This window comes from Erithacus rubecula, assembly GCF_903797595.1.
Source record: "Erithacus rubecula genome assembly, chromosome: 8".
NCBI classification, from domain to species: domain Eukaryota; kingdom Metazoa; phylum Chordata; class Aves; order Passeriformes; family Muscicapidae; genus Erithacus; species Erithacus rubecula.
Window position 1 is genome coordinate 36,726,983 of NC_136659.1, and position 25,996 is coordinate 36,752,978.

The 25,996-nt window shown below is 56.0% G+C and overlaps 2 protein-coding genes across 5 annotated transcripts in view; one reads left to right on the forward strand and one right to left on the reverse strand.

Annotated features, from left to right (window-relative positions):
• The window catches only part of ACVR1 (activin A receptor type 1), a 43,994-nt gene extending 39,625 nt beyond the window's left edge, over positions 1 to 4,369 (reverse strand). For 2 of the 4 annotated variants that reach the window (XM_079310436.1, XM_079310434.1), the window contains exon 1: positions 4,213 to 4,369. The gene's annotated coding sequence lies outside the window, so the exon portion shown is untranslated. Of the gene's footprint in view, positions 1 to 4,189 lie in introns of all 4 variants that reach the window. The other 2 variants (XM_079310435.1, XM_079310433.1) reach the window with 1 other exon arrangement.
• A 14,295-nt stretch (positions 4,370 to 18,664) lies between these two features.
• On the forward strand, positions 18,665 to 24,840 carry UPP2 (uridine phosphorylase 2). The gene is made up of 7 exons (XM_079310440.1): positions 18,665 to 18,804; positions 19,374 to 19,491; positions 20,506 to 20,664; positions 22,077 to 22,191; positions 22,743 to 22,952; positions 24,060 to 24,206; positions 24,662 to 24,840. Exons 1-7 carry the CDS (start codon positions 18,779 to 18,781, stop codon positions 24,814 to 24,816), a joined length of 930 nt encoding a protein of 309 aa, XP_079166566.1. The 5' UTR covers positions 18,665 to 18,778; the 3' UTR covers positions 24,817 to 24,840.
• The last annotated feature ends 1,156 nt before the right edge of the window (positions 24,841 to 25,996 follow it).

Below are 25,996 nucleotides of genomic sequence, written 5' to 3' on the forward strand. Positions count from 1 at the left end.
CCACCATCAGTCTATAGCTTCACCAGGCACCACACCATTTTCATTGTAAAGCTGCTGACAATTGATCACCCCCACTATTCCCCATTTCTTACACAATATGGAATTACCTAAGAGGTAATAAGGAATTACCTTCCCATTTTCTCATGTCAACTGTGACTTTAAGATCTCAATAGTATTTCCTTTCAAGCATTTCCCCCCTTAGCAAGTCAGTTTATTTACACACCACCTCACCCAGACTTGCAAAACCAGGCTGAGCCAACGTCCTGTAAAACTAAAACAGGTCCCAAGCTTGAAGAAACCATGGAGCTGAAGGGCATTGATTATCCCAGCTGCTCAGGGACTCTCAACGCCTTTGTGCTCAACCAGAACTCCATCCCTTGGGATGAGGGACCTCGACCTGGGGGATCTGAGAGCTGTGGCACAGCAGGAATGCAAAGCAGGCTGTCAGCAGAGACTGCTGTGCCCAGGGAGCCCTGGCACACTGCTGGGCACAGCAGCAGCAAGGTGAGGCACTGCAGAGAGGCAGGAAGCATCCAAGAGCCCTGGCACACGGAGCTGCACCTGATGCTGAGTGCCAGGAGCAGACAGATGAGCCATGAGGTCAGCTCTGCCTCCCAGGGAACAGCAGCACCTGAAGCAGCACACACAGCAGCACCTGTGCCTGCAGTGCAGAGAACAGCTGGGTACCCACTGCACTGCAGCACACCCCTCCAGAAACAGCAGCCCATGCAGCTCAGGCAAAGCTGTGCTCCAGTGCTGCTCCATAACCACAGCTCCTTCTCTGTGCATCTTCTCTCCAGAGCAGAAGCTTGGGTGTGTTCTCAACAGCCTCAATCTACAGATGCAAATCACTCTGCAGGGCACCCTACACACACAATTCCAGCAGACCACATGTTAAGGAGGGGATTACCATCACCTGAGACTGGGTCACATGCAAACTCAGGGTCCAACAGAAAACTACTGCACTACAACCACTCACTGTTATTGGCTGCACTTCTGTGCCTTTGAAAGCCTTACTCTAAAACTGTGCTTTGGCTGCAAACATAGTGGGGGAAAAAAGGAATTTCTCACAAGCATTTCCACGGAATTCCATAAATTTTGTAGCCAACAACATTTTACAAACTTATGACCCCAAAACAGTTTTCAAACACTTGTGAATTCAGCTTTCCAACACTGCTACAAACGACCACCATTCTTGATTTTTACAGGCATGAACAGGATATAATTGCCTTACATGCGGCCACAGAACTTGTCCACAGCAGTGCTCAAAGGGGAGGATTTTGATAGCATCTCTGTAACTAAGGTGCTCTCAAACTCTGCCAGCCTTGACTGCCCTGAGGTTCTACAGAAACTAATCCATCCCTAAGCCAGGACTGGCTGAGGCCAGCCTGCCACCCACCCCTGTGACACCCACGAGCCCACAGAGCACTCAGCACCACCACTGCAATCTGCTGTAGCCCCTGACAGCTGCACAGGTGAGTGGGACAGATTTTTAACCTGTCCATACACACCAGAGCAGGCACCAAGATGCCCATTTGAGAGTTCCAATACCAAGAATGTAAGTGAATGCAAGTAGCTTTTTTTTTGGCAGGGACAAGAAGGGCTGAACGGGTGCCTAATTATTTCACAACGGCTGTCCCTAGATCCTATTTTAGCATCGGGCTTTCATTAAATTTAAGCATGACTTCAGAGTACCAGCTGGCTGGAAAAAACAAAAACCACAAACACAACCCACTCACAACACCCCACGGGTGTTCTTTCCCCCGCCCATGTTCCCTTCCTACCCTCACGGAGGGCTTGGAAGACACCAGTTCCATTTGGAAAGCCAGCCTCAAAAGCAGATAAGTTCTGCAGGAAATGGCTATATTTAGCCCTCCCCTTTCACCTCAGCTCCTCCACACACTTGCATTCCCCTGCAAAAGGATCTTTCTACTCAGTGTTAGAGGTGATCTTCAGCAGGTCACCTCAGCACAAAGAATGCAACAGCTTTCATACGTGTTAAGAGCGTGAACAATCACCAGAATATCAAACATTCAGCTACTAAGGCATACAATAAATTCTCACATCTCAAAGCATGTTGAATTGCAAGCCCCAGGAACACAATATGGCCAAAATCACTTTCTGAGTGGTGCTGGAGGGCGAGGCTGAACCTCTGCACACACTAATCTCATTTTGTCAGTAACTAACACAGCCATCCTATTCTCTACACAGCAGAAACACGAGGCAGCAAACTCAACAGCTCTGCAACTAAAACATTTTCCTAATAAATAATTTTTCAAATTTATTTCCTCATAAATCATACAAAACCCCAGTTAACAACGGTTCCTGGGCAGTGGAACTTAGGCAACACCTCTGGAAATGCCATCAGCACCAGGTCAGGAGGATTTCCTTTTCCCAGCTTGAAACTTTGCGACACATTGTAAGACTTAAAAGTAAAAACACATAACGGGTTTTTTTCCGCTCCGGTTGTTTAATTTAAATAACAGCCTCGCCTGATAAAATTCTGTACTAGCCATGGTTTAGGCCTGTAAGAGCTGATTATTTACAAACCGAGGAGGCTGAGGCATGAATTAAATCACAGCAGCAGACCTTACCGTCTGTCCCAACATGCAGACAGAAGAGAGCACAGCCCTCGCTCAGTGTGAGGCCAGGGTCAGGCAGAGCTGCAGCCAGGAGCACACAGCCAGCCCCTGAAGCAGGAACCAGCTCTTACCCGGCAAACAAATCCCGGGGAAGGCAACGCTCTGCAACCACCGCGCACACTTAGCACCTCCTGGGGACAGCACAGGGCACACAGGAACTTTTTCTTCTCTTAAAACAGACCTCTAACACCTCCTCCTCCTCAAAAAATAAAGTTTGGGCCATCAAAGGCCCCAGCGTGCACTTGAGAGCTCTGCAGAGCCAGGACTGCAGCATTCCCATTTCAATTGCAAGGCACCCCAGCACTCTTCAAACAGCTCCAGCCCTTCAAGGACAGGGCTCGCAGAGCATTTGCAAAGTGCCTGCTGCATTCCAGGTCACCACTGTCCCTCTGAAGATGAGTATAAGCACCACGGCAAAGATCGTATTACAGGAAACAAAAGAAAAGTGAAAGTTTAAAAATAGATTTGTGCTAACTGCTATAGCGACAGGAGCCTTCTTCAAGGAGAAGCTGAGATGGACTTCAATGAGGACCATAAAAACACATAGGATTCGGAAAAAGAATCTGTGCTGTTCCGAGAGCTCAATGCCTCGTTTTAAAAAGTGGTTTTGTACAAACGTGTCAGTTCTGCAGCCAGTCCAGAACCTGGAAGTTCCCACCATAACATCATCCTGAGGTGCCTCCAGCACACCACAGGAACCCCAGCTCTCTGAGAGCCTGCTGAAGGTGGACTGCCCTCTCAATTACTGGAAAATAAAGCGGCTGAGTTTCCATTTATGTAAAAGCACTGCTAGAAACAAGTTATTTTAGCACTTGTAGAGAGATGGAAAGGCTGCCTGGGCAGCTTCCCCTACTGTCCCTGGCGCAGATTTCACAGGGCAGCTTGTGCGCTCAGAGCCTCAGGTTAACGCGCACAGCTGAGCGGTGCCTGCTGCAGCAGGGATCCTGCCCCGATCCTGCAGGGATCCGCCAGGGATCCGCCGGGGATCCTGTCCCGATCCTGCAGGGATCCTCTCCCGATCCTGCAGGGATCCTGCCCCGATCCTGCAGGGATCCGCCGGGGATCCTGTCCCGATCCTGCAGGGATCCGCCAGGGATCCTGCCCCGATCCTGCAGGGATCCTGTCCCGATCCTGCAGGGATCCGCCAGGGATCCTGCTCCCGATCCTGCCCCCGTCCTGTCCCGGACCTGTCCCCATGCCGTGCCCATCCCGCCCCGGTCCCAGCCGGGCTGGCCGCGGGCACCGGCGGGCTCAGGACCCGCAGCCGCGGCAGATGAGGGGCACAGGGGCTTTGGCCGCGCCGCCCCCTGCCCGCCGCGGGGCTCGCAGCGCGCCGCGCCTCCCCCGGGCGAGCCGCACCGGCCCGGCAGCCCCAGTGAGCTCCAGCGGCCAGGAACGGCCGAGCCCATGAAAGGCGGAGCAAAGGGAGAGCCCCGGCGATGCCGAGCCCCGAGCCCCGAGCCCCGAGCCCCGCGGGGCCCTGGCGCGCCCCCGGCCCGCACCCGCGCCCCGGGGCGCCGTTCCCACGAGCCCTCCCTGACCGGCACCGGCGCGCGGCGGGGGCACTCACCGCTGGGCCGGCGGGACGCGGCGGGACGCGGCGGGACGCGGCGGGCGGAGCGGGCCGTGCTCGGCGCTGCCCCGCTCGGGCCGCGGGGCCGGGGCGGCCGCGGGCGGCGGCTCCGCTGACAAAGGAGCGCGGGCGGGGCCGCGCCCGCACCGGCAATGGCCGCGCGTCACTTCCGCCCGCCGCCCGCAGCGCGCCCCCTGCCGGCAACGCGGGGACACGGCGGGAGCGGGCGCGGCGCCGCGGGTTCGAGTCCGGGTGCGGGTTCGGGTTCGGATTCGGGTTAAGACTGGGGTTCGGGTTTGGGTTTGGGTCTGGGTTCGGGTTCGGGTGTGGGTGTGAGTTCGGGTCCGGGTCCGGGTGCTGGCTCTGGTGCCGGCTCTGGTGCCACTGCTGGGCCCTGCTCAGAGCCCTCCCTGCTCCCAGTGTCACCCAATGTCACCCAGTGTCACCCTGGGACACCCAATGTCACCCAGTGTCACCCAGTGTCACCCAGGGACACCCAGTGTCACCCAGTGTCACCCAGTGTCACCCAGGGGCACCCAGTGTCACCCAGTGTCACCAGGGCCGAGCCCCTCTCTCTCTCTGGGGCTCCTCTCCAGGCTGAGCCCCCCCAGCTCCCTCAGCCTCCCCTGGGCACTGAGATGCTCCAGGAGCTCCTGGCCCTGCTGGCCTGGGGAGCCAGGGCTGGGCACAGCAGCCCAGGGCTGAGCCAGACTGCAAATATCCTGGTACAAGACAGATGTGTTTAATTTTATATAAAAATAATCTGACTCCAATTCTCACACCAAATTAATCTTAAAGTAGTTATTGTCACATCATAATTTTTAAGGTTGAAGGTGTCCTCCTTCAAGTTTTAATTCCCCCTCAGCCACCTGAATTACTTCCCCAAAATCATATATTCTTCCAACCGTGGTACATCAATCATACTCCAAATCACAGAATCCTAGAATGTTTTGGACTGGAGGGGACCTTAAGGCCCATCTTGTTCCACCCCTCCTCCAGGGGCAGGGACACCTCCATTTCATTAGGGTCCCCGTGATGCAAACACCCTGACTTTGGGTGGAACTAATGTCCCTGTGCCAGCTGCACAGAGCCAACGTCACTGAGGTGCTGGAAAGGCACAGGCTCCTTCCTAAAGGGGAAAATAAAGCACATTTCCAGAATAACTGCATCCAGTTACTGTCAACAGAGCTCCTACATTATGATGTGATGGATTAAGGACACATGACATCCTACATTCTAAATAAATGCAAACAGTGCTGAGCAGGCCAAGCCCATGAGAAATGCCCCAGTATTATTGACCTGATGCCCCACACAGCTCTGCCCAGCCCCATGGCACAGGGTGTCTTTCCCAGTGTGACTCTGTGATTCTGTTCCTGTCTCACAAGGGACGTAGGTGTGCTTTTCCTCCACCCGTGCAGCAGCACGAGCACCTGCGAGGCAGGAGGGAGGAACTGAGGGCAGTAAAGCAGAGAATGGAGACAGGGCAGCAATCTCACTGTGCTGCCAGGGCAGCAGGCAGGTGCTCCTTCCCTGAGGAAAAGGCAGGTGGATGGAGGGCTTGGAAAGGGCTCCCAATGAGGCTCCTTTGTGCACACAGCCCATTTGTGCACAGCCCTCCAAATGGGGCCAGGATTTGACTCACTATGAGTAATAGGAATGTTTTAAACTGAGAAAAGAATACTAATTCCCTTAAAAATACAAATAGGTCTACATTTGGCTCAACAGCACAAGGCCAGTGATTTTCCACAGCGTACTGCCAAGTAGCTGAATGTGACATTCAAGTAGCTCAAGTGTAGGTGTTCCTCGGTAGAAAATACAGCTCTAACAAGGACCATTTTCCAAAAGAGAAGACTAAAGGTTGGGTATCTAATACAGCTTTTCAAAATTTAAGCAAACAGTACATTTCCAGAAGTGCCAAGTTCCCTTGAGGCTCCACAGGTGGTGTTGGCAGCCAGCACTCCTGCACACCCACTTGCTTGTTTGCAGCCTGAGACCCTTTTGACAGGGAGCCCATGAGGGTCTGGAGCCCCCAGGAAAGGGTGACCCTGCTGGGCTGAGCCACCCCTCACCCATGCCTGCGGGGCTCAGGAGCCCTTTGCATGAAACAGTCTCTGCTTTACATCTGGTGGAAGAATGTGGATTTTGGAGGCTGTCACTGAGTAACCCACGCATGGCTCACCAAGGGACAGCTGTTGCTGAGTGCTCCTTGGCAGCCACAGGAGGAACTGGGACCAGCTCCTGCCCACGGCCTCCTGGAGCTGCAGCACCTACAGTTTACATGCCACTGATTCCTAATTAATAGTCAAACAGAGGGAAGAATTAGGTTACTGAAGCAATCTCAGCATAATCTATAAACAGGATATTTTTCTGTTCTTTTGAATGCCACTTCTTATCTATCATTATAAGCATCCTTACAAATAAATTTGCTTTACAAACAGCACAGGGTTTTTTCAATTACCTTTTCTATAAGTAACATGATTGTTGATAGGAAATTCCAGCTGTAATTAGAATTTTATCTGTAATAACGTTGTTTGGGGAGAAAACCAGGCCTACAGTCTGACAGGGTTAACACAAAGTGTTAGGGTTAGTGGCTGGCAGTGCCATCTCAGAGCCAGAAGTGCCAGTTCTGAGATCTGGGGAGGATCACGGGGCTGTGGCTGTACCTCAGATGCCACACTGCACAGTGAGGCTGGTAAAGCATCTGGCCTGTCAGCAATTTTACAGTCCCCCAGGGAAAGGTGGGGTGGATTTGATGGGGTTATTCATACACAGCTGACCCTGCACAGCTTTGCAAGGAGTGGAGTGTGATTAAATTTGGGGTCTTGTAGTTCCCAGCAGGAGAACCTCACGTGGCCTTTTCCATGCTGGGGAACAGCCTGGAACTTCTTCCTGGACAAGGTTTGCATTAATCAGGTGTAATAATGGCATGTCCATGTGAAAGGAGCACTGTGGGCACAAATTGCCACCCACAGACATTAGAATAAACATATTAATGTTATGCAAATACCATGGTCTTCAGAAGTCTGTGTGCCCCAGAACACAGCACACACAGAGCATCCCCTGAGCCGTGGGGCAGCCTCACCCTGGCTTCCTTCCACACAGAAAACCCCCCCAAGACTACAAGAACAGCAAAAATTGGCTTTTCTGTTTTGAAACAATTTCCATGGTAACTTGAACTGCCTTGGTTCTTCATAAATTCTGCCTCTCTTCAGAGCAGCTGGGATTTCAAGTCAGACCACTTTGCAATGCTCTGAGAGTGCAGAAGCAGCTCACGCAGCTGAAAGATGCCATGGAGGAAATGTTTAAAGAGGGGGCTGCTGGAGCCCAGACCAGGCCCCTCTTTGGTAAAACCATTTTCCTTTAGACTCCTGTGCCTTTTCATCTCTGCAGAGCAGTGAGCACTGCCCCAGACCAACAGAGGGGAGCAGGCAGGGCTGGGGTCCAGCCCAGGGTCCTGAGGACAGGGAGGGTCCTGGGGACAGACAGAGCCCAACAGCAAAAAGCGCCACTAACAAACATGTTATTCCTTCTAAAGCACACAGTAAAATATCATTTTGTTGCAGCACACAAAATGAGGCTGTACATGACAAAGCCAGCCTGATAATTGTCTTCAGAGCTGCTGAGGTTTTTAACTCTTGAGCATTATTAACATCAGCACTTAAAGACTTTGCTTATATGGTAGAGGTGAGCTGCGGTACAGAAATAACAATCCAGGTGACCTTCCATGCTGCTGCTTGTCAGGAATTATTTTCTTCTGCCTTGAGGAGATTTCTAAATATACATCTGTATATATGCATGCAAACAAGCAATCCTGGCAGTTGCACCGTGGTGAAGTTGCATCACCAGCCCTCCCAGCACAGCAACTGGCCCGAGCACAGCTGCTGAGAAAAGCCCAGGAAGCACTGGGGTTTGAAATTAAAGAGCCTGTGCTGGTAGTTAGCTGCGATAAATGGAGTGCACACATTTCATCAGGCGTCTGTGAGTCACAGGGAGACTGGAGAGGCCGGTCCCAGCAGCTGCAGGGCAGGCAGAGCTCCTGGGATCCCCGGGACACTCCGGGCTGTGGGGACAGCACGGGGACACGCCTGCTGTCCCAGCAGCTCTGCAGGGCTCAGCCCAGCACCTTCCCCAGCTCTCCTTCGTCGGGTCCTTACCTCGTGTGCATCTTCACATCACAAACTCCATGGACTTTGGGGCACTGGGGAGCAAACCAGCATGAGCACAGAGGGGAGAGCCCAGCTCCAAGTCATTAACAATAATGTATAATCGCTACCAATTTGGTTTTACACAAATTACACAGTGTTATTAAATTAAGGAGACCGTGTTCTTGCATCTGAGCATTAGCAGCATAACTCATTTTCATGCCATTTTTTAAAATAGCACTGGTAATTAATCCTGTGCTTTCCAAACCCATCACATGCAGTGCTTTGTTTTCAGCAAAACACCCACCAAAAAGTGCTCGAGTTCTCTTAATTGCAAAGATTCACTTCACAGGGCTGCAGAGTTCCTTTCTGCTCGGGGTGGTATTCAGGAACAGCCAGCTGGAATGCACTGAAATTGCTCTGAAACACAAATGATGAAAGCTGCTCCCCGGCTGAGGGGGAAGGCCCTGCAGGCGAGGTCCAGCCCATGGAGCTGGACTCTGGCGGCGCTGGGGTCAGGCTGGCAGAGCTGTGACCCCCGTGCATTGGGAGCACCCAGCACACGGAGCAGCTGTGCCCGGGCTGCTGCCGCCCCCTGCCCAGCCCCGCGTCCCCTCGGAGCCCAGCCCGGCCCCGAGCCCGGTCCGGTGCCGAGCCCCCTGAGAGCCCAGCCCGGTGCCGAGCCCAGCCCGGACCGACCCCAGCCCGGACCGAGCTCAGCCCGGTGCCGCGCCCAGCCCGGACCGAGCCCAGCCCGAACCGAGCCCAGCCCGGTGCCGCGCCCAGCCCGGTGCCGTGCCCCCTCAGAGCCCAGCCCGGCCCCGAGCCCAGCCCGGCGCTGCCCTGCCCGGTGCCGAGCCCAGCCCGGTGCCGAGCCCAGCCCGGTGCCGCGCCCAGCCCGGTGCCGAGCCCGGCCCGGTGCTTTGCTCAGCCCGGTGCCGTGCCCCCTCAGAGCCCAGCCCGGTGCCGAGCCCAGCCCGGTGCCGTGCCCCCTCAGAGCCCAGCCCGGCCCCGAGCCCAGCCCGGCGCTGCCCTGCCCGGTGCCGAGCCCAGCCCGGTGCCGAGCCCAGCCCGGTGCCCAGGGACAGCGGCACGGGGCACTGTCCCCTGCCCACAGCGGGTGTCCCAGTGCCAGCCTGTGTCCCTCGGCACAGCTGCCCCTCTTCTGCCGGCCAGCGAAGGAGCTTTTTTTGGCCTCTGCCTCTGTCATCTGGCGTTTCAATGTACCGAGAGCTCTCGTTGCTAACATTTATAGCAACAAAATATTTGAGTTCCAGGGCCTGTGACACTCGCTGTTGGTGTCCCCCCGCCAGGCCCAGCTGCGGGCTCCCGACGCCTCCCCTGCTCCTTCGGGCGCGCCAGGCCGGGCGCGGTGGGCGAGGGGAGCTCCGGGCGGCCGGGACAGCTGGTACCAGCACCAGAACCGGTACCTGAACCGGTACCTGAACCAGTACCGGTACCAGAACCGGTACCAGTACCAGAACCGGTACCAGAACCGGTACCAGCACCTGAACCGGTACCAGAACCGGTACCAGTACCATGAGCACCACCCAGTACCAGAACCAGCAGCAGAACCGGTACCAGCACCAGTACCGGTACCAGAACCGGTACCAGAACCAACACTGGTACCAGAAGCGGTACCAGTACCAGAACCGGTACCAGCACCAGAACCAGTACCAGCACCATGAGCACCACCCAGTACCAGCACCGGTACTGGTACCAGCACCAGCAGAAGCACTGGTACCAGAATCAGTACCAGGACCAGCAGCAGCACCAGCAGCAGAACTTTGGAGCAGCCTAGACATGTGCTCTTCTGTCCTGAGAGCAGACACTGGGGCAAGGGGAGGACTGCACACCCGGGAGGGAGAGGAGGTGCTGGATGTGACTCTGATGCCTCCACAGCACAAGCAGTGGGTCAGAGCAGCAAGGGACAGGACTGAGCAGCTGATAGGGAGGACAGGCTGAGGGAGCAGCAGCCGTAGGAGGACAGTTCTCATCATTTTGTTCTCCTAAAGCCAGGCATCAAGTTTATTTTCCTCTAAATAGCTGATTAAGAGGCTGGATAGGGAAGACAAGTCTGACTTGGGAAAGAGAAGGAAGATTGCTCACTGTGATGCTTCTGGACAGCTGGGAAGGGACAGAGGGAGAATGTCTGTCAATACTGGAGGTGACAGAAATAACCCAGCAGTGTATCAGGGGGCAGACAGCCCTGCACAGCCAGTGTGTGCCATGAAGTGCTGTTGTATTTAAATAAACCACTCTGGGAGGGCCCAGATTTCTTCAGCTCTTGTGTGCCTGGCATGGCTGAGGGCACAGGCTGCCTCCTGTCCTTCTCCCTGGGTGAGCCCAGCACAGCCCAGCTGCCTGTAACCTGCAGGGTCCTTTCTGGGAGGTTGTTCTCCTGTGGGATCAGCTATGGCTGCAGTGTGGTGTGGCACACAGCAGGCTGCTGCTGCCCCAGCTCAGCCCCAAAGCACAGCGAGAGCTGGTCAGGGCATGGGAAGCAGGGACAAACTGCTGTGTAAACACTGCCAGGGATGGGCAACCTGTGCCAGGGCCTCACCACCCTCACAGCCAGCAACTTCCTAACCTCTAATCTGAATCTCTCTCCTCTTTTGGTTTATACCTTGTCCTGTCACAACAGGCTTTGCTAAAAAGTTTGTCTTCAGCTCTCCTGGAGCCCCTTTAGGGTCTGGAAGGGGCTCTGAGGTCTCCCTGGATCCTTCCCTCGTCCAGGGGGCATTCCCAGCTCCACAGCCTGGCTCCAGAGGGGCTCCAGCCCTGGAGCAGCCCTGGGGCCTCCTCTGGACTCTCTGCAGCAGCTCCAGGTGCCTCTGATGTCAGAGCCCAGGGCTGGGGCAGCTCTGCAGGTGCAGAATCTCCCCTCCCACTGCCCACGCTGGGACCAGCCCAGGACACGGGGGGTCTCTGTGCTGCCAGAACACATTCCCAGGCCATGTCCAGCTGCTCTCCCCCTGGCACTCTCCTGTTCCTGGGGTTTCTTTCACTGCAACTCAGTGAGCTGCATCCTCCATGCCTGCTGCTGGGCAGGCTCCATGCTGCTGTGGCTGTGAAACAGCTGGCAGGGGCTGTTAACAGTTGGCAGGGGCTATTTAATAGCTGGCAGGGGCTGTTGAACATCAGGCAGGGGCTGCTAACATCAGGCAGGGGCTGTTAACAGCTGGCAGGGGCTGCTAACATCAGGCAGGGGCTGTTAGCAGCTGGCAGGGGCTGTTAGCAGCTGGCAGGGGCTATTTAACAGCTGGCAGGGGCTGTTGAACAGCTGGCAGGGGCTGTTAGCAGCTGGCAGGGGCTGTTAGCAACTGGCAGGGGCTGTTAGCAACTGGCAGGGGCTGCTAACAGCTGGCAGGGGCTGTTGAACATCAGGCAGGGGCTGCTAACATCAGGCAGGGGCTGTTAACAGCTGGCAGGGGCTGTTAGCAGCTGGCAGGGGCTGCTAACATCAGGCAGGGGCTGCTAACATCAGGCAGGGGCTGTTAACAGCTGGCAGGGGCTGCTAACATCAGGCAGGGGCTGCTAACATCAGGCAGGGGCTGTTAACAGCTGGCAGGGGCTGTTGAACATCAGGCAGGGGCTGCTAACATCAGGCAGGGGCTGTTAGCAACTGGCAGGGGCTGTTAGCAACTGGCAGGGGCTGCTAACAGCTAGCAGGGGCTGTTGAACATCAGGCAGGGGCTGCTAACATCAGGCAGGGGCTGTGCGGGGCTGCCTGTGCCCTCCCTCCGGGAGGAGCTTGCAGTGACGCCGCAGCAAAAGGAAGGGGAAGGCGATCCGTGCCCGCTGCATGGAGAAGCGTTCCACACAAGGTGGCACCTGAATCCTTCCTTGCAGCTGCAGCCGCTGAGAGGCGCCTGGAAATGCTCCCTGCAGATGAACTCCAGGCCGGCAGCATGCGGGATTCCCCGTGGGCCGTGCCTTCTCCCGGGCCCTCGCTGAGGCTCGGCAGGGATGGCAGCGGCAGCAGGGAGCGGGCAGGAGGGAGATGGGGCAGAGCCGCCTCCCCTGCCCGTGCCCGGCTCGGGACACACAGGCACTCACCCGGAGCCTCCCAGCAGCAGGAGGGGCCTGCAGCTGCAGGGGATCCCTGCCACTCCCCAGGGCAGCACTGCACATCCCGCTGCAGGTGTGCTCCACATCTGCCCTGCGCTTCATCTGACAGAGATTGATGCTCTGTCATTTAAATCACAATTAAGGTATTTTAGAACATCTCTTTATACATTCTGCAGAGCAGTGAAAGCACTGCTGACATATGAAGTGTTTTTGCATTCCCGTGGAGGATACTGGAGATGCCTGCCTTCCACTGCAGGGCTTTGCTTCTGATCCCGACCCTCCCACACAAGGGAAATGCACAGTATTATTGCATGTTAGAAATGCAGCTAGAGGAGCTCTGGCATCAAGCAGTGAGACAGTAGCACCTCTCCCAGGCTCAGGAAGGAGCTGGGCTGTGCTGCCACCCTCAGACCTGCACGGAGCCCACTGGGCACCCACAGGACCCCTCAGCCCAGCACAGGGCCCTGCACAGAGATGCTCCTGCTGAATCCCCTCTGGCAGCACGGCCAGCAGTGCCATCCCAGCCAGCCCTGGGTCGGTGGTTTCAAACTTTAAAAACCTTGGTGAAGCATGGAGGTGCCAGATGCATCAAGGTACTTCCATCAAGGTCCTTGGTCCTTAGACCTGCAGAGAAAGGCAGGGATCTGTGTTGAAAGCTGCAAAAGAGCACATTGATTTTCCTGTGATTATTTTTAATCCTTAACATGCTTCTCCTACCTGTCTTCAGCTCCATGGCCTCTGCCTGCCCAGTGCTGGATCAGGCTCCCATGTTGGTGGAGCAGGACAGCAGGTCAGGGAAGGATAAACTCTCCCTCTCCAGCCTTCCTGGAGGAGAAGGAGAAAGGACACAGTACAGAAAACATGATAAACACAGCAAAAATGAAAGGAATTGTTTGAAAAAGGAAAAACCCCAGACTTCAAGCCTGCTTGGTTTACCTGGGTACAGAGAAGAGTGAGGAAAGGCAGGGATGGTTTTGCTGGGGTCTTCTGTGTAATGCAGAGCCAGCACCAGCAAGACAAAGTGCCTCCTTCTGGAACCAGCATTTATTCCCTTTATGTTTCCATCTCAGTAAAGTTGGATAAAGTAGGGTCTGGATGCTCTGTTTTTCAAATAGTGGGGCCAGTGTCAGTCTGCCCTTGCAGGGCAGCCCCTGATCCCCCATGGAGTGCAGGAAGGTGTCTGAAGAGCCGTGCTCCGTGAGTCAGACCGTGACAAATGCAGCACCTGAGGTGATGCAGCAGCTCCCACCAAGAGCAGCACACTGCCAGGGCCGAGGAGCTGCTCATGCTGTGCAGCTGAGGGGCAGGAGGGCAGCCCAGGGGCACAGAGCTGGCCTCTGCCACCCAAACCCCATTTCCCAATGGGAGATTGCTGCCTGTGCTGATTCTCAGGCGTGGCTGGGCCTCACAAGCAGCGTGGCTCCATGAGCTGTGCTCGGCCGTGCATCACTCGCCTCCTGCGGCCGAATCTCCTCCAGCCTCCCTCTGCCTGTGCCCACAGGCACTGGCGGCTGCAACAGGCACCCACAAGCCCAAGGAAAGAAAGGAGAAAAATACCCATGCAAGAAAAAGAGAGGAGAAGAAACCCCAGGCACCATCCGGATTCCAAGGCTGGAGAACAGAGAAGTCCTGGGCAGGAAGAGAGCAGGCAGAGAGGGGCTCACCTGCAGGTTCCACTGCTGGCTCTGTGTCTGCTCCCACACAGCCAGCCTCTGGGGCCACATCCCTGCTCTGTCTCAGCAAACTGGGCCTTTACACAAACCTCTGGGGCTACTCCCAGCAGGCAATAGCTCACCCATCCCTGTGGGGTGGGAAGGGATGGAGCAGCTCACCCTTCCCTGCAGTTAAAGGGAACAAAAAACAGCATGGAGGAAGGCAAGGGGAAACCTACACAGAGAGGATGAGAGGCCCCTATTGCCAAACTGCCCCTCTATTCATCTTCCTTCTTATTTCAATGACATCCTGCCTCAAGGAATGAAAGGAACTCAGCCTTGGGAGAAGCAGGATGCCAGAAGCAACATTTCCTATGAAGTGGATCCATGTGGGACCAGGGAAGGAGCCTGCCCAGGATGGGCAGCAGCAATCCCTGTGGAGCCAGGGACAGCTGGAACAGGACCCCTGCTCCTGCAGTAGTCAGCAGCAAACAGCATCAACCACTGGGTTTAAACCCAGGCAGAGCCCTTCTCCCAAGGCTCGTGTAGGCCAGCCTGGTGCTCCTTGAGCATGCAAGGGCAGAGCTGGTGCCCTCACCTCCTGGGGCACAGGACACCGGAGCATGGGCACAGCCCCCGCCCGCCCTGGCAGCTCCCAGGGGAATCCCACCGCGGGGGCAAGGCTGCAGACAGGGAATGGTGGGGAAAGTGACTTGTGCACAGCTCTAAGGGACATTCCGGAATGGGGCCGCTGCATTCTCAGCCCCTCCTCTGGAGCGCCACGGGACTGGCAGACCGGCAGCTCCTGAGTAAATCCTGAACAGCGACACAGGTCGGGCAGCCTGAAATAAATGGCTTTGCGTAGTGCTTCCCCTCAGGGGAAACACGTCCTGACAAGCTGCAGTTACTCGAGTGCCCCGAGGGTTTGTGGAGCCTGGTTCCTTTGGAGAGCGTTTTACTGTCTGCTCCCGATGCCAAGAGTAGCTTTATACCATTAATAAACAAGGCAAGACACGGAGCCAGAGCAAACAGCTGATAAAAATCCACATTTTGCTGCCTGCGTTCGCTTTTCTGGCTCTGCAGCACGGGGCAGGTAAGGGGAGCAGGAAATCTTGGTACTGCTGGCACACGGCCTTCCTCTGTCAGGTAAAACACTCCCTGGTGCTTCTGCTGCTCCCCTTTGCCGGCTGCCAGGAGCCATGGCTGCAGAGATGCACGAGACACCCCTCGGGCGGGGGATGCTCATCAGCCTTGCTACGGGAGCAGAGCTGTGAGCTGAGCCGGGCTCACATCCCTGCCCGGCAGGGCTGCAGGAGCTCCTGGCCGGGCACCCCTGCCCCTCCTGGCAGCCCGCGCCGAGCTGCAGGCCGCTGGAACACTCCGGGAGCTGCGGCGGCGCACGGCGGGAGGGAGGCAGAGAGCAGCCAGGAGAGCGGGGCTGCGGAGCCCCGGCAGCACACGGCGGGAGGGAGGCAGAGAGCAGCCAGGAGAGCGGGGCTGCGCTGCTGGGGCAGCCAGGAGAGCGGGGCTGCGCTGCTGGGGCAGCCAGGGCAGCGGGGCTGCGGAGCCCGGCAGCACACGGCAGGAGGGAGGCAGAGAGCAGCCAGGGGAGCGGGGCTGCGGTGCTCGGGCAGCCAGGAGAGCGGGGCTGCGGAGCCCGGCAGCACACGGCGGGCCAGCTCCCTGCCGAGCACAGGCTGCCAGCGCTGTCTGTTCTAAAATTGCACTGAACATGACAAGAGGTGTGGGATGGGGGAGAGCTGGCTCTGCCCAGCCCTTCCCTTGCCGAGAGCCTGTCTGCACTGCCATATGTTACTGTGCCGTATACTTCATGGTGCTTTATTTGTCATCTCGAGCGCATATGGTAACGGCTCCACTGCCTGGCACTTGGGGAGGCTGGATTTAGCTCTGAATCAGGCACAAACAAACACTCATTTGGGCCAGTGCTCCTTGCTTCTCACCATCCCCACGCTGCCTCGAGCAGGAGAAACAGGCAGGTCAGCACTGCGGGTCCCTTTCAACTGAAAGCATTGTACTTCAGTATTTTATCCTACCCTAGTCCATTATTCTATTTGATTAAATCCAATTTGTGTTATTCTACTCCGTTCTATTCTGCAGCCTCTGCCATGGCAAGCAGAAGGGGTAGGAAAAGAAGAGCCACAGTTCAGTTTTGGATTTACTGAAAGACATCCCAAAGAACAACCATGGGAAAAAGAATCAGATGAAGGAACCAAAGGTTCCTTCCTTCTCCTACTGGCCAGGCAGGGAGCTGAGCTGAGCCAGACAGGCCCTGAAACCTGAATGGCCGTGGTGGTGGCTGCTGTCCCTTCTCTTCAATGTCACTTCTGGGGAGCCAAGAGCACAATCCAACCATTTCCCTCGGTGCAATCATGTTTACTTAAACAGAACACACTGGTTCCTTTTACCTTGGGCACAGCAGGGACAAACACCACAGGAACATTGCTTGTCCACCAGTTCTCAGCCTGACATTCCAGATGGAGCTGTGGTTCCAGGGGACTCTGTCCTTGCTCACTCAGCAGGGCTACCCTCCAAAATCTTGTCCCTTTTGCCAGCACAGGGGGAGGTCCCTGCCTGGGACCAAGCACACCAGGGGCAGAGGCTGCAGCAGGGCAGGGGCTTTGCTGGTCAGCAGGCAGAGATGTCTCAGCTGGCTGTGCTGGAACACTATTTTTCATAAGAAAATATTTAAGTTGTTCCACGTGCTTGGGAAAATGGTTTTATCATGGGATGGTTTGAACCATGCAGGTGTGGGCCCAGAAATCCTCTGCCATGGGAGGGAGACATGGAAGCACAGCCTTTACCAGCCCAGGCAGTGCATGGGACCCTGCCCTGCCCTGCCACAGGGTCACTCAGGTGTCCAGCTGTCTGTCCATCTGCCCACCCACCCATTCACTGTTCTGAATCCTTTCTCCCTGGGGAAAGCTCTGCCCAGCCATGCTGCAGGTGGGTGCAGGGCCAGGGTCATGTTCCTCCACCAAACAAGGCCAGAGAGGAAGAGAATCCACAGGAATCCTCAGCCTGATCTCACCTCCCCCAGAGTATTCCCAGCCGCCTCTGGCAAACATCAGCAAACCCTGTGCTTCTGTTCCCAGCCCAGGTAACTCACTGGACAGGACTGGGAGCTCTGCATGGAGCCCAGAGTGCAATCTGCTGTGTGCTGAAACCACAGCAATTGCACCGAGTGACTTCAGCAGGCAGAAGGTGTGTGCAGCCAAGGAAACTTCTGTGCCCCTCGCACAAATCTGGTGCTTTCTGAAAGGGAGAAGAGTCTCCAGATCCTTACTCTTCAGGAGTGCTGTGGAGCATCAGTAATAAGTCATTTTTGGCAGGCATATGTGAACAGCATCCAGGAAGGGAGAACATCATCAGAGCAGAGAAATCCTTTCAGCCTGCCTTTGGTATGACTCCAGCAAGCCTGAAATATCCTTGAGAGCTCTGCTCCTTCCCCTTCTCAGAGCTATCTGACCCATCTTGGGTAAGGTTCCCAATTTACATGTTCCAGGCCACTGGCTTGCAATGTTTGCTTATTTTTATACAGGGTTTTGCAATTTAAAGGGCTTGGATTCGTAGCAAAGTGGGCATTTCCTCAGGGAAAGGCTTCCTCAGTTAGAATAATCTCTGTTCCTCCTCATTAGGAAAGCAGGACCGTGTCACTGCCCCAATGCAGGGTGCAAGCCAGCCCCACACAATGTGCTTTCACCCAGTAATTAACTATCCAGCACTTCTCTCATTATCAGAGCTTCCACTGACAATTCCCAGACGCCAACAGCAAATGCCAGGTTCTGCCCCTCCATCAGCTGCCTAAATATCTTCCAGGGCAGTGCCTCCTGTGGCTGGGCCAGGAGGCAGGAGCAGTGTCTGCAGCCTCCTCCTGCAGGAGCATCACACACTTGTCCTGCAGCCCCACAAGGCCTCTGGCTGCCCTGGACTGGGACCTGTGCAAGGCTGCCCTGGCACTCTGCACTCTGCTCTGACATCTCCTGGGCTCACATGGGGCTGGGTAGGCCGTGAGAACCAACAGTACTGTCTGGGCATGGCTGAGACTGAAATCAGCCTACCCAGGCCAGCCTGGTGGTCCAGGAGCTGTCCTGAGCAGGGCTGGTGGCTGGCTACAGCCCAAATCCTGTTTTGATGCACCCCAGGCACATGCAGGGATGTTTTGGATTTGCACCTTCTGCAGCCAGAGAACAGCTCAGTCGTCAGAAGTGTCCAGGCCAGCAGCAGTGGCCAGGCTGTCAGTGCCCTTCAGTCCCCAGGGCAAGAAACAGCCCAGGGCAAGAGCACAGCAACACCCAGCCGGGACAAAGCATCTCCACAGGGTACACATGTGCAGCCACGTGCCCGCTGCCCACCCCACCGGCCAGAGGGCACAGGGTCAGCAGCCAGAGGGCCAGCAGGTCACTGGCCCAGCCCTGGGGCTGCCAGTCAAGGTTACTGGTGACGCAGCTGCCCAAACAGCCAGCCCAGGAGGAGCCTTGGTACCCGCGCGAGCACAGGGCAGGTGGGTGGGGGCACTGGCATGCTGACCTCGGGAGTGCACAAAGCACAGGAGTATTTAACCTCCTGCAGAGCCCCTTGACAGTTTTCTGAGCTCTCAGCCTCAGCGGCTGGGGACACAGGCAGTGTTCTCCTTACCTCTGGGCAGGGTATCCATTTCAGCTGACTCTGGGAGCCGCTATGACCGAAACAACAGCTTACTCAGGGTGAGTAACAGGGCAACGTCTGAATTTGTTTTAATTAGAGAATAAAGATGTTCTCTGGGTTTCATTTAAGCCTCATTTATAAAACTAACCTGCATTGTTAGTTAGTTACCTCTCATCTCTTACAGCAGGTGGAAAGGGACAGCAAGCTGGCCTCTGGCTGCCTGCAGTGTCTGCACTCACCCTGCCAGGTGGTTATTTAGGGCAGGTGTGAAATCCTGATTTGCTAAGAGCTTAATAAACTGTCACATAGAAAACAGCACAATATATAACACGTGGACATTGCTGGCAAAACTCTATGAAGGAAAGAGCTAAGGTTGCCATTGACAAAATTGGTAAATACTGAGACATATTTTTGACAGCTATATCGATATAATAACAGACATGTCAAAGAGGTTACCTGGCACAGAAAGACAGCTGGTCCCAACACCACAAACAGCTGGCTTGTCCCTTGTCCCAGTCCCATCCCTCGGCCGACACCAGGGCTGTGTGTACCCTCGTGGGGTTTCCAGGCTGCCCTGTGTCCCCTGCTGCCTGGTGCCCCAGCCCATCTCCTCGCTGTCCCCCTGCAGGAGTGGGCTGGTCCTTGTTAAAAACCCACACCTGGACTTGATGGAGGAGGACGTCCTGTACCACTTGGACTTGGGAACGAAGACGCACGACCTGCCAGCAATGTTTGGGGACATCAAGGTAAAGAGCAGGTCCAAAAGCGAGGCACAGCTCCCTGTCCAGCCGTGCATCCCTCCCATGGTGCTGCCGGCCCGTGCCGGGCCCTGCTGCTGCCAGAGTCCTGCGGGGTGGGGTCTGGCTGCTCAACCAGGGCACTCAGCAGCCAAGCAGCCTGGGCAAGGAGGCTGTCCTCGTTTGTTTTGGGCAGAAAGCACAACAGAAAATTATCCTTTTAAAAACCTATAGCTCTGTAAAACCTGATTTCATATTGGCCCCATATTGGAGGACAGACAGAGGAGGCATTTTTCTAAAGCATCTTGATCATCATCTGCTGGAGACAAGGAAAGGAGGATGTCATGTAATTTTTGGCTGAGACCTGCTGTAAAAACTGACTTGTCATGATGACATCCTCGTTCATTTCAAACCAGTCCTTCCCTAGTCGAGTGGGGGAAGAGCCTCGGTGCCCAGGCTGGGGCAGCCTGGCACAGCACACGTGGGCTCCTGCTGCCTGCCCCCTGGCAGCAGGACCAGCAGCACTGCCCTGGCAGCTGCACACTCATCCTTCTCCTACCTTCAGACAGCATATTTTTCTTTAATATGTAAATTTGTCCTTTTTACTCCCTGACTTTATGGTCTCTGTGCCATCAGCAGTGCTCACTAATTGCAGTCAGCACTGTTCATAGAATAAATTAACCAATGAGCTCCTCCAACATCTGGGTTTGCTTTGCTATCAGTGGTGATACTACTAACTCAAATTTGCTGAATTATTTTAGATTTTCCTGCCCAGGACTGATAGCCAAGGGTGTGCAGCTATACGGCTGCTCATAAGTGACCAGGGCAGTTAGCACCCTGCCAGAGTGACAGCCTGGGCTGTGTTAACTCCTGCTTTTGCCACCCTCAGTTGTTCCAATGTCCCTTGACCGACGGTGAGGAAGGGCATCCCGCAGCTTTCTCTGGGGAGGCGTGCCTGGCACAGCCGCCAGTGCCACGATCAGGCCGACCCGCTCTAAGTGCCACGCTGGTGTTTCGTTGCAGTTCGTGTGCGTCGGCGGCAGCCCCAACAGGATGCGGGCGTTCGCGCAGCTCATGCAGCGGGAGCTGGGGCTGCCCGGAGCCGGGGAGGACGTGGCTGACATCTGTGCGGGCTCGGACCGCTACGCCATGTACCGGGCAGGGCCGGTGCTGTCCGTCAGCGTGAGTCCTGCGCCGCGCTGGGCCCGGGGTGCGGCTGTCCCTGTGCCGGCTCCGGCACAGCGATGGGCTGCCACCCCCGCTCCCTCACACGCCTTCACCTCCCCCGGCACCCACCAGCAAAATGTCCTGTTGGCTGTCCAGCCCTGCCAGCGGCGCAAGCTCCCGGCCGTGGCAAAGCTGCTGCTGCTTGCAGAGCATTCCCCGGCACCCGCGCTCTCCCTTTGGAGAGCCGCGCTAACAACAGGCGTGCGCGCCTTCTGCTCGGCTCAGACGGGCGGCAAAAACACTTCTCACCACACACGAACCATGAAACCTTGCTGCGGGTATTACATTGGTACAAGCTCTAAAAGGACAACCTGGCCTTATTAGTACTCATTCTTTTAGAGCAGGAATTTTGGCGCTGAACAAAGGGAAAAGCAAACACAGGCTGTGCTGGAGAGCACTCACGCCCAAAGGCTCGGTCCTGACACCATTTCTTCAGGCACGAGATTAGTCTGAAATGTGATTCACAGGAGATGAAATCACTCACACAACAGAGCTCCCTCTGAAAAAACCAGACCAATCCTGACCAGGGAATCAAGCCTGAGGGAATCAGTCTGAGAGAATACAAGGGGAGAACTGCCACAAGATTTGCTGTTCCCCAGCCTGGCAGCAGCAGTGACACAGCCAGAAGCAAATCCTCACTGAGCTTGTGGCCATGCAGCAGCTTTGGCCAGGGCAGAAGCAGACACAGAAAGAGCACAGGGCCACCCCAAGGAGCACCATACAGAGCAGCTGCCAACCTCACATTTCTGCAAGTTGCTTAGAAACACAACTGAGCTCAAACATACAGGGGCAGGAACACAGATTCCTGCTCTGACTATTTACAATGAGAATAAATTTTATAGGCATTGGTGAATAAGGTAGGCTGATGTTCCAGAATTAAAACATGCAAAAAGATTTCATATTTAAAACATGATACAAGGCAGAGTGTTGGTCCCACAGCCAAGAGAAAGGAGACAAATCAACACAAAAACTGGCTGTGTGCCTTAATCAATGGAGCTTCCATACATGCTTCCTTCCAGTTTTTGAAGATGATAGCAAAACTAAAAAAATGTGAGGAATTTTCAGGAGAATAAACCAAACTTCACAGCACCAAACACTTTTTGTACTTAAAAGTTAAGCTAAGAAAAGGATGTTGGTTTAGCAATGGAGCAGAAGACAGATGACCAAGCAAGGGAGCACTGGGCAGATGCAGCAGAAGCCCCAGCAGCTCCAGGCCTGAACACCTGCCATTTGGCAGAACATCTGCCAAAAATTGCTGTTGGGATCATCAGCAGAAAAAGCCACAGCATAACCCTGAGCTCACTGCAGTCATGTACCTGCCACAGCCTGGTGGGGACTGATGCTTCTCTTTTCTCTCCTTCCAACAGCATGGAGTGGGCATCCCTTCCATTTCCATTATGCTCCATGAGCTGATCAAGCTGCTGCACCATGCAAAATGCAGGGACGTTACAATCATACGCATCGGAACTTCTGGGGGCTTAGGTAAGCGACCTGCTCTTTCTTCAGAGCAAAACAGCTGCTATTGAAAACAGCTCTCAGCAAGAGGTCATGCAGTTCTGAACTTTAGTATTTTGTCGGGTCTCTAAATATCAACCATGGTATTTTGTTTTGGGTTAAACCCAGAAAATCTGTAGCAACTGGCTTGGCAGAGTGCACATTCTCAGAGTGCACCAAGGCCTGGATTCCACTCCAGCCAAGAGTCACTTTCCAAACAGAAAACATGGATTAATGGTGACCCAAATGGATCCATGTCTCCTGGCTGAGGCAGCAGTGCTGCCCATGCCTGCACAAGCTGCTGGGGCTACACAATCTCTGCAAGTCAGAAGCAGCTAATCTCCTGTCACTCAGCATTCTCACAATCACTTACCTTGTGCTGACTCCGGACATTCCGCTTGCACATCTGCGCTACGTCATGAATTTCAATTATTCCCTGACATCTTCTTTACTTGCTGAAGAGACAGATGCACTGAGATTGTGCTGCTGTGCTGAGGTTTGGCAGCAGGACAGAGGCAGCTGAGGTTGCGTTTCCGCAGGGATCGAGGCTGGCTCTGTGGTGGTCACTGACACGGCCGTGGACTCGTGCTTCCAGCCACGCTTCGAGCAGCTGGTGCTGGGCGATGTGGTGGTGCGCAGCACCGAGCTGGACAAGGGCCTTGCACAGGAACTGCTGGCCTGCAGCAGGGACATTCCCGACTTCCCCACGCTCATTGGCCACACCATGTGCACCTACGACTTCTACGAAGGTGAAGCCAGCTTTGTCTGTCCTTGCTCACACGTGTAATGTCAATTCTTTGCACTCTTCCATGGACAAAGCCCCAGGAGGCTGCAGCAGAGACCTTGGTGCTGGGGGCCAGGCACAGCACCTCCCTGAGTTTGCCACCAAGCTGCTCCCCTGCAGCAAGATTGTCACTTCAGAACTACCAAACGCCAGGAAAATATTAGGCTGCCTGTGAGATTTCCATAAACAAACTTCAGTTACTCTGAAACCATTTCCTTTGCAAAATTAAACGCTGATTGCAGAGTAGATGAAATGTAATAGATGAAGAATTAATAATCTGAGCACTATTTATAAACCTTTAGATCTGCTTGCAGATGAAGCCATCTGTGTATTGCTCAAGTCCATATTTTATTTAAGCAAAAAGCCGTTTGAGAGGATTAGAGTAGGAGCAGCAGTAAGCTGAAGGGCTGGCCAGACACAGGTAAGCATTTGCCTGCCCATGGGCTTCAGCCAGTGCAAGGAGGAGCAGCAGGGAGCACAGCTCTGCCCTGAGCACACAGCAGGACAGCAGAGCTTAGAGTGAGGGTGGGGATGGTGCCCACACTGAGCACAGGGTCAGTCCTGCCTGCAGCTGCAGTAGGAGCACCAGTGCCCTTGGCCCAGCTCCCCAGCCAGCACCAGGAGTGCCTCTGCAAGCAGCTCCACTTCCATCCACAGCAGCCCCCGCAGAAACATTAAACCCACATCAAAGGGGTTTCTCTCTTCAGTGTTCCCATTCTGCACAGCTTGTTGTACCCCTTCTGCAGTCAGCTGGCATTTTTGGGATTTAACCTGGCGGGCCCTCACAGCTGATATGCAGCAGTGCCCTGTCCCCACAGCATCCCAGCACTCCCACCATGGGCTGGCTCCACCTTTCACCGTGTTGAAACTTGCATCGTTCTCTCCCCTGTACAGAGACACAGCATGCTGGCTTTGATGCTGAGGGGAATGCAAATGAACCAGCTGCTCACAGCAAAACTTTGTGTGCCTCAGACAGAACGTGGGCGCTGCTGGATTTCCCATTTGCACCTACGCCCTGTGGCCCACGACCCCGTGCAAGGCCAACAGTCACATTTCTCTGCTTCCTTTCCAGGTCAGGGGAGACTAGACGGTGCATTATGCTCTTTTTCCAGTGAAAAAAAGTTGGAGTACTTAAGGAGGGCTTATGACGCTGGTGTGAGGAATATTGAGATGGAGTCCACGGCCTTCGCTGCCCTGTGTGGCCTGTGTGGTCTCAAAGGTGAGTGCTGCCGCTTCCCCCTCCTCCCCATGCACAGGCTTCATCCCCTCCAAGGCTCCTGTTCAGTGCCAGAAGGCCAAACACACATCCCTAATGATTCTATCTAGAAAAGGACACTAAAGCAAATTTCATAGCTCAATAAAACCCAAGTGAGCATTAGAAGACCTGAGTGCAAGCTGGACAAACCAACAGCTCGCTCCCGTTCCTCACAGCCATCCCAGCCCAACAAGAGATCCTGGCCCCACAGCAGGTCCTCATCCCACAGCAGGTTCTGGTCCCACAGCAGGTTCTGTCCCGGCTGTGCTGGGGCAGAGCCCAGGGCAGCAGAGCCACAGCTACCGGTCTGGCCATGAGGGCTGTGAGGGCCAGGCCCGGCTGGGTCCGGCTGGGTCCGGCCATGAGGGCCGTGAGGGCCAGGCCGGGCCACGGGCTGACCGCGCTCCGGCCCCCTGCAGCCGCCGTGGTGTGCGTGGCGCTCCTGGACCGGCTGCAGGGCGACCAGATCCGCGCGTCGCACGAGGTGCTGTGGGAGTACCAGCAGCGGCCGCAGCGCCTCATCGCCGCCTTCATCCGCAAGCGCCTGGGCCTGTGCCCCACCGAGCGACGGTGACAGCCCCAGGCACCGGCGCTGCCCGCGGGCCCGGCCCGCGCGGAGCCTGCCCGGGAACCGGGACTGAGACAGCTCCGGAGCCAGGAGAGCACCGAGCCCGCGGAGTGCGGAGCGGCCGCAGCCAGCGGGCACCAGGAGCAGCCGGAGCCAGCGGACACCGGGAGCTCGCACAGCCGCTGGACACCGGGAGCGGCCGCAGCCACTGGACACCGGGAGCTCGCACGGCCACTGGACACCGGGAGCTCGCACAGCCGCTGGACACCGGGAGCGGCCGCAGCCACTGGACACCGGGAGCTCCCACAGCCACTGGACACCGGGAGCGGTCGCAGCCGCTGGACACCGGGAGCTCCCACAGCCGCTGGACACCGGGAGCTCGCACAGCCACTGGACACCGGGAGCGGCCGCAGCCGCTGGACACCGGGAGCTCCCACAGCCGCTGGACACCGGGAGCTCGCACAGCCGCTGGACACCGGGAGCTCGCACAGCCGCTGGACACCGGGAGCTCCCACAGCCGCTGGACACCGGGAGCTCCCACAGCCGCTGGACACCGGGAGCGGTCGCAGCCGCTGGACACCGGGAGCTCGCACAGCCGCTGGACACCGGGAGCTCGCACAGCCGCTGGACACCGGGAGCTCGCACGGCCGCTGGACACCGGGAGCTCGCACAGCCGCTGGACACCGGGAGCTCGCACGGCCGCTGGACACCGGGAGCTCCCACAGCCGCTGGACACCGGGAGCTCCCACAGCCGCTGGACACCGGGAGCGGTCGCAGCCGCTGGACACCGGGAGCTCCCACAGCCGCTGGACACCGGGAGCTCCCACAGCCGCTGGACACCGGGAGCGGTCGCAGCCGCTGGACACCGGGAGCTCGCACGGCCGCTGGACACCGGGAGCGGCCGCAGCCGCTGGACACCGGGAGCTCGCACGGCCGCTGGACACCGGGAGCGGCCGCCTGCAGCGCCGCTGGCCCCACACCAATGACGTGCACTGACGACAATCGAGGCTGCCGAACTGAGCCGCAGGTTTCTCACTCCTGGCTCCAGCCGCCCTAGGGACTGTCCTGTTAGGGTCACTCCTGTCCACAGCCATCTTCCAGGAAGGACATCCCTTTGCTTTGGGCATAAAGACAAAACCTAAATAAATGACGTGAGAATTAATCCATATTTGTGACCGTTATTATT

Excerpts from the sequence above, each read along its gene's own strand:
- UPP2 (XM_079310440.1), top strand. The coding sequence starts at position 18,779 with ATGACCGAAACAACAGCTTACTCAGG. Across the intron at positions 22,192-22,742 it reads CGGAACTTCTGGGGGCTTAG|GGATCGAGGCTGGCTCTGTG; the intron begins GTAAGCGACCTG and ends GCGTTTCCGCAG. Across the intron at positions 22,953-24,059 it reads CACCTACGACTTCTACGAAG|GTCAGGGGAGACTAGACGGT; the intron begins GTGAAGCCAGCT and ends CTTCCTTTCCAG.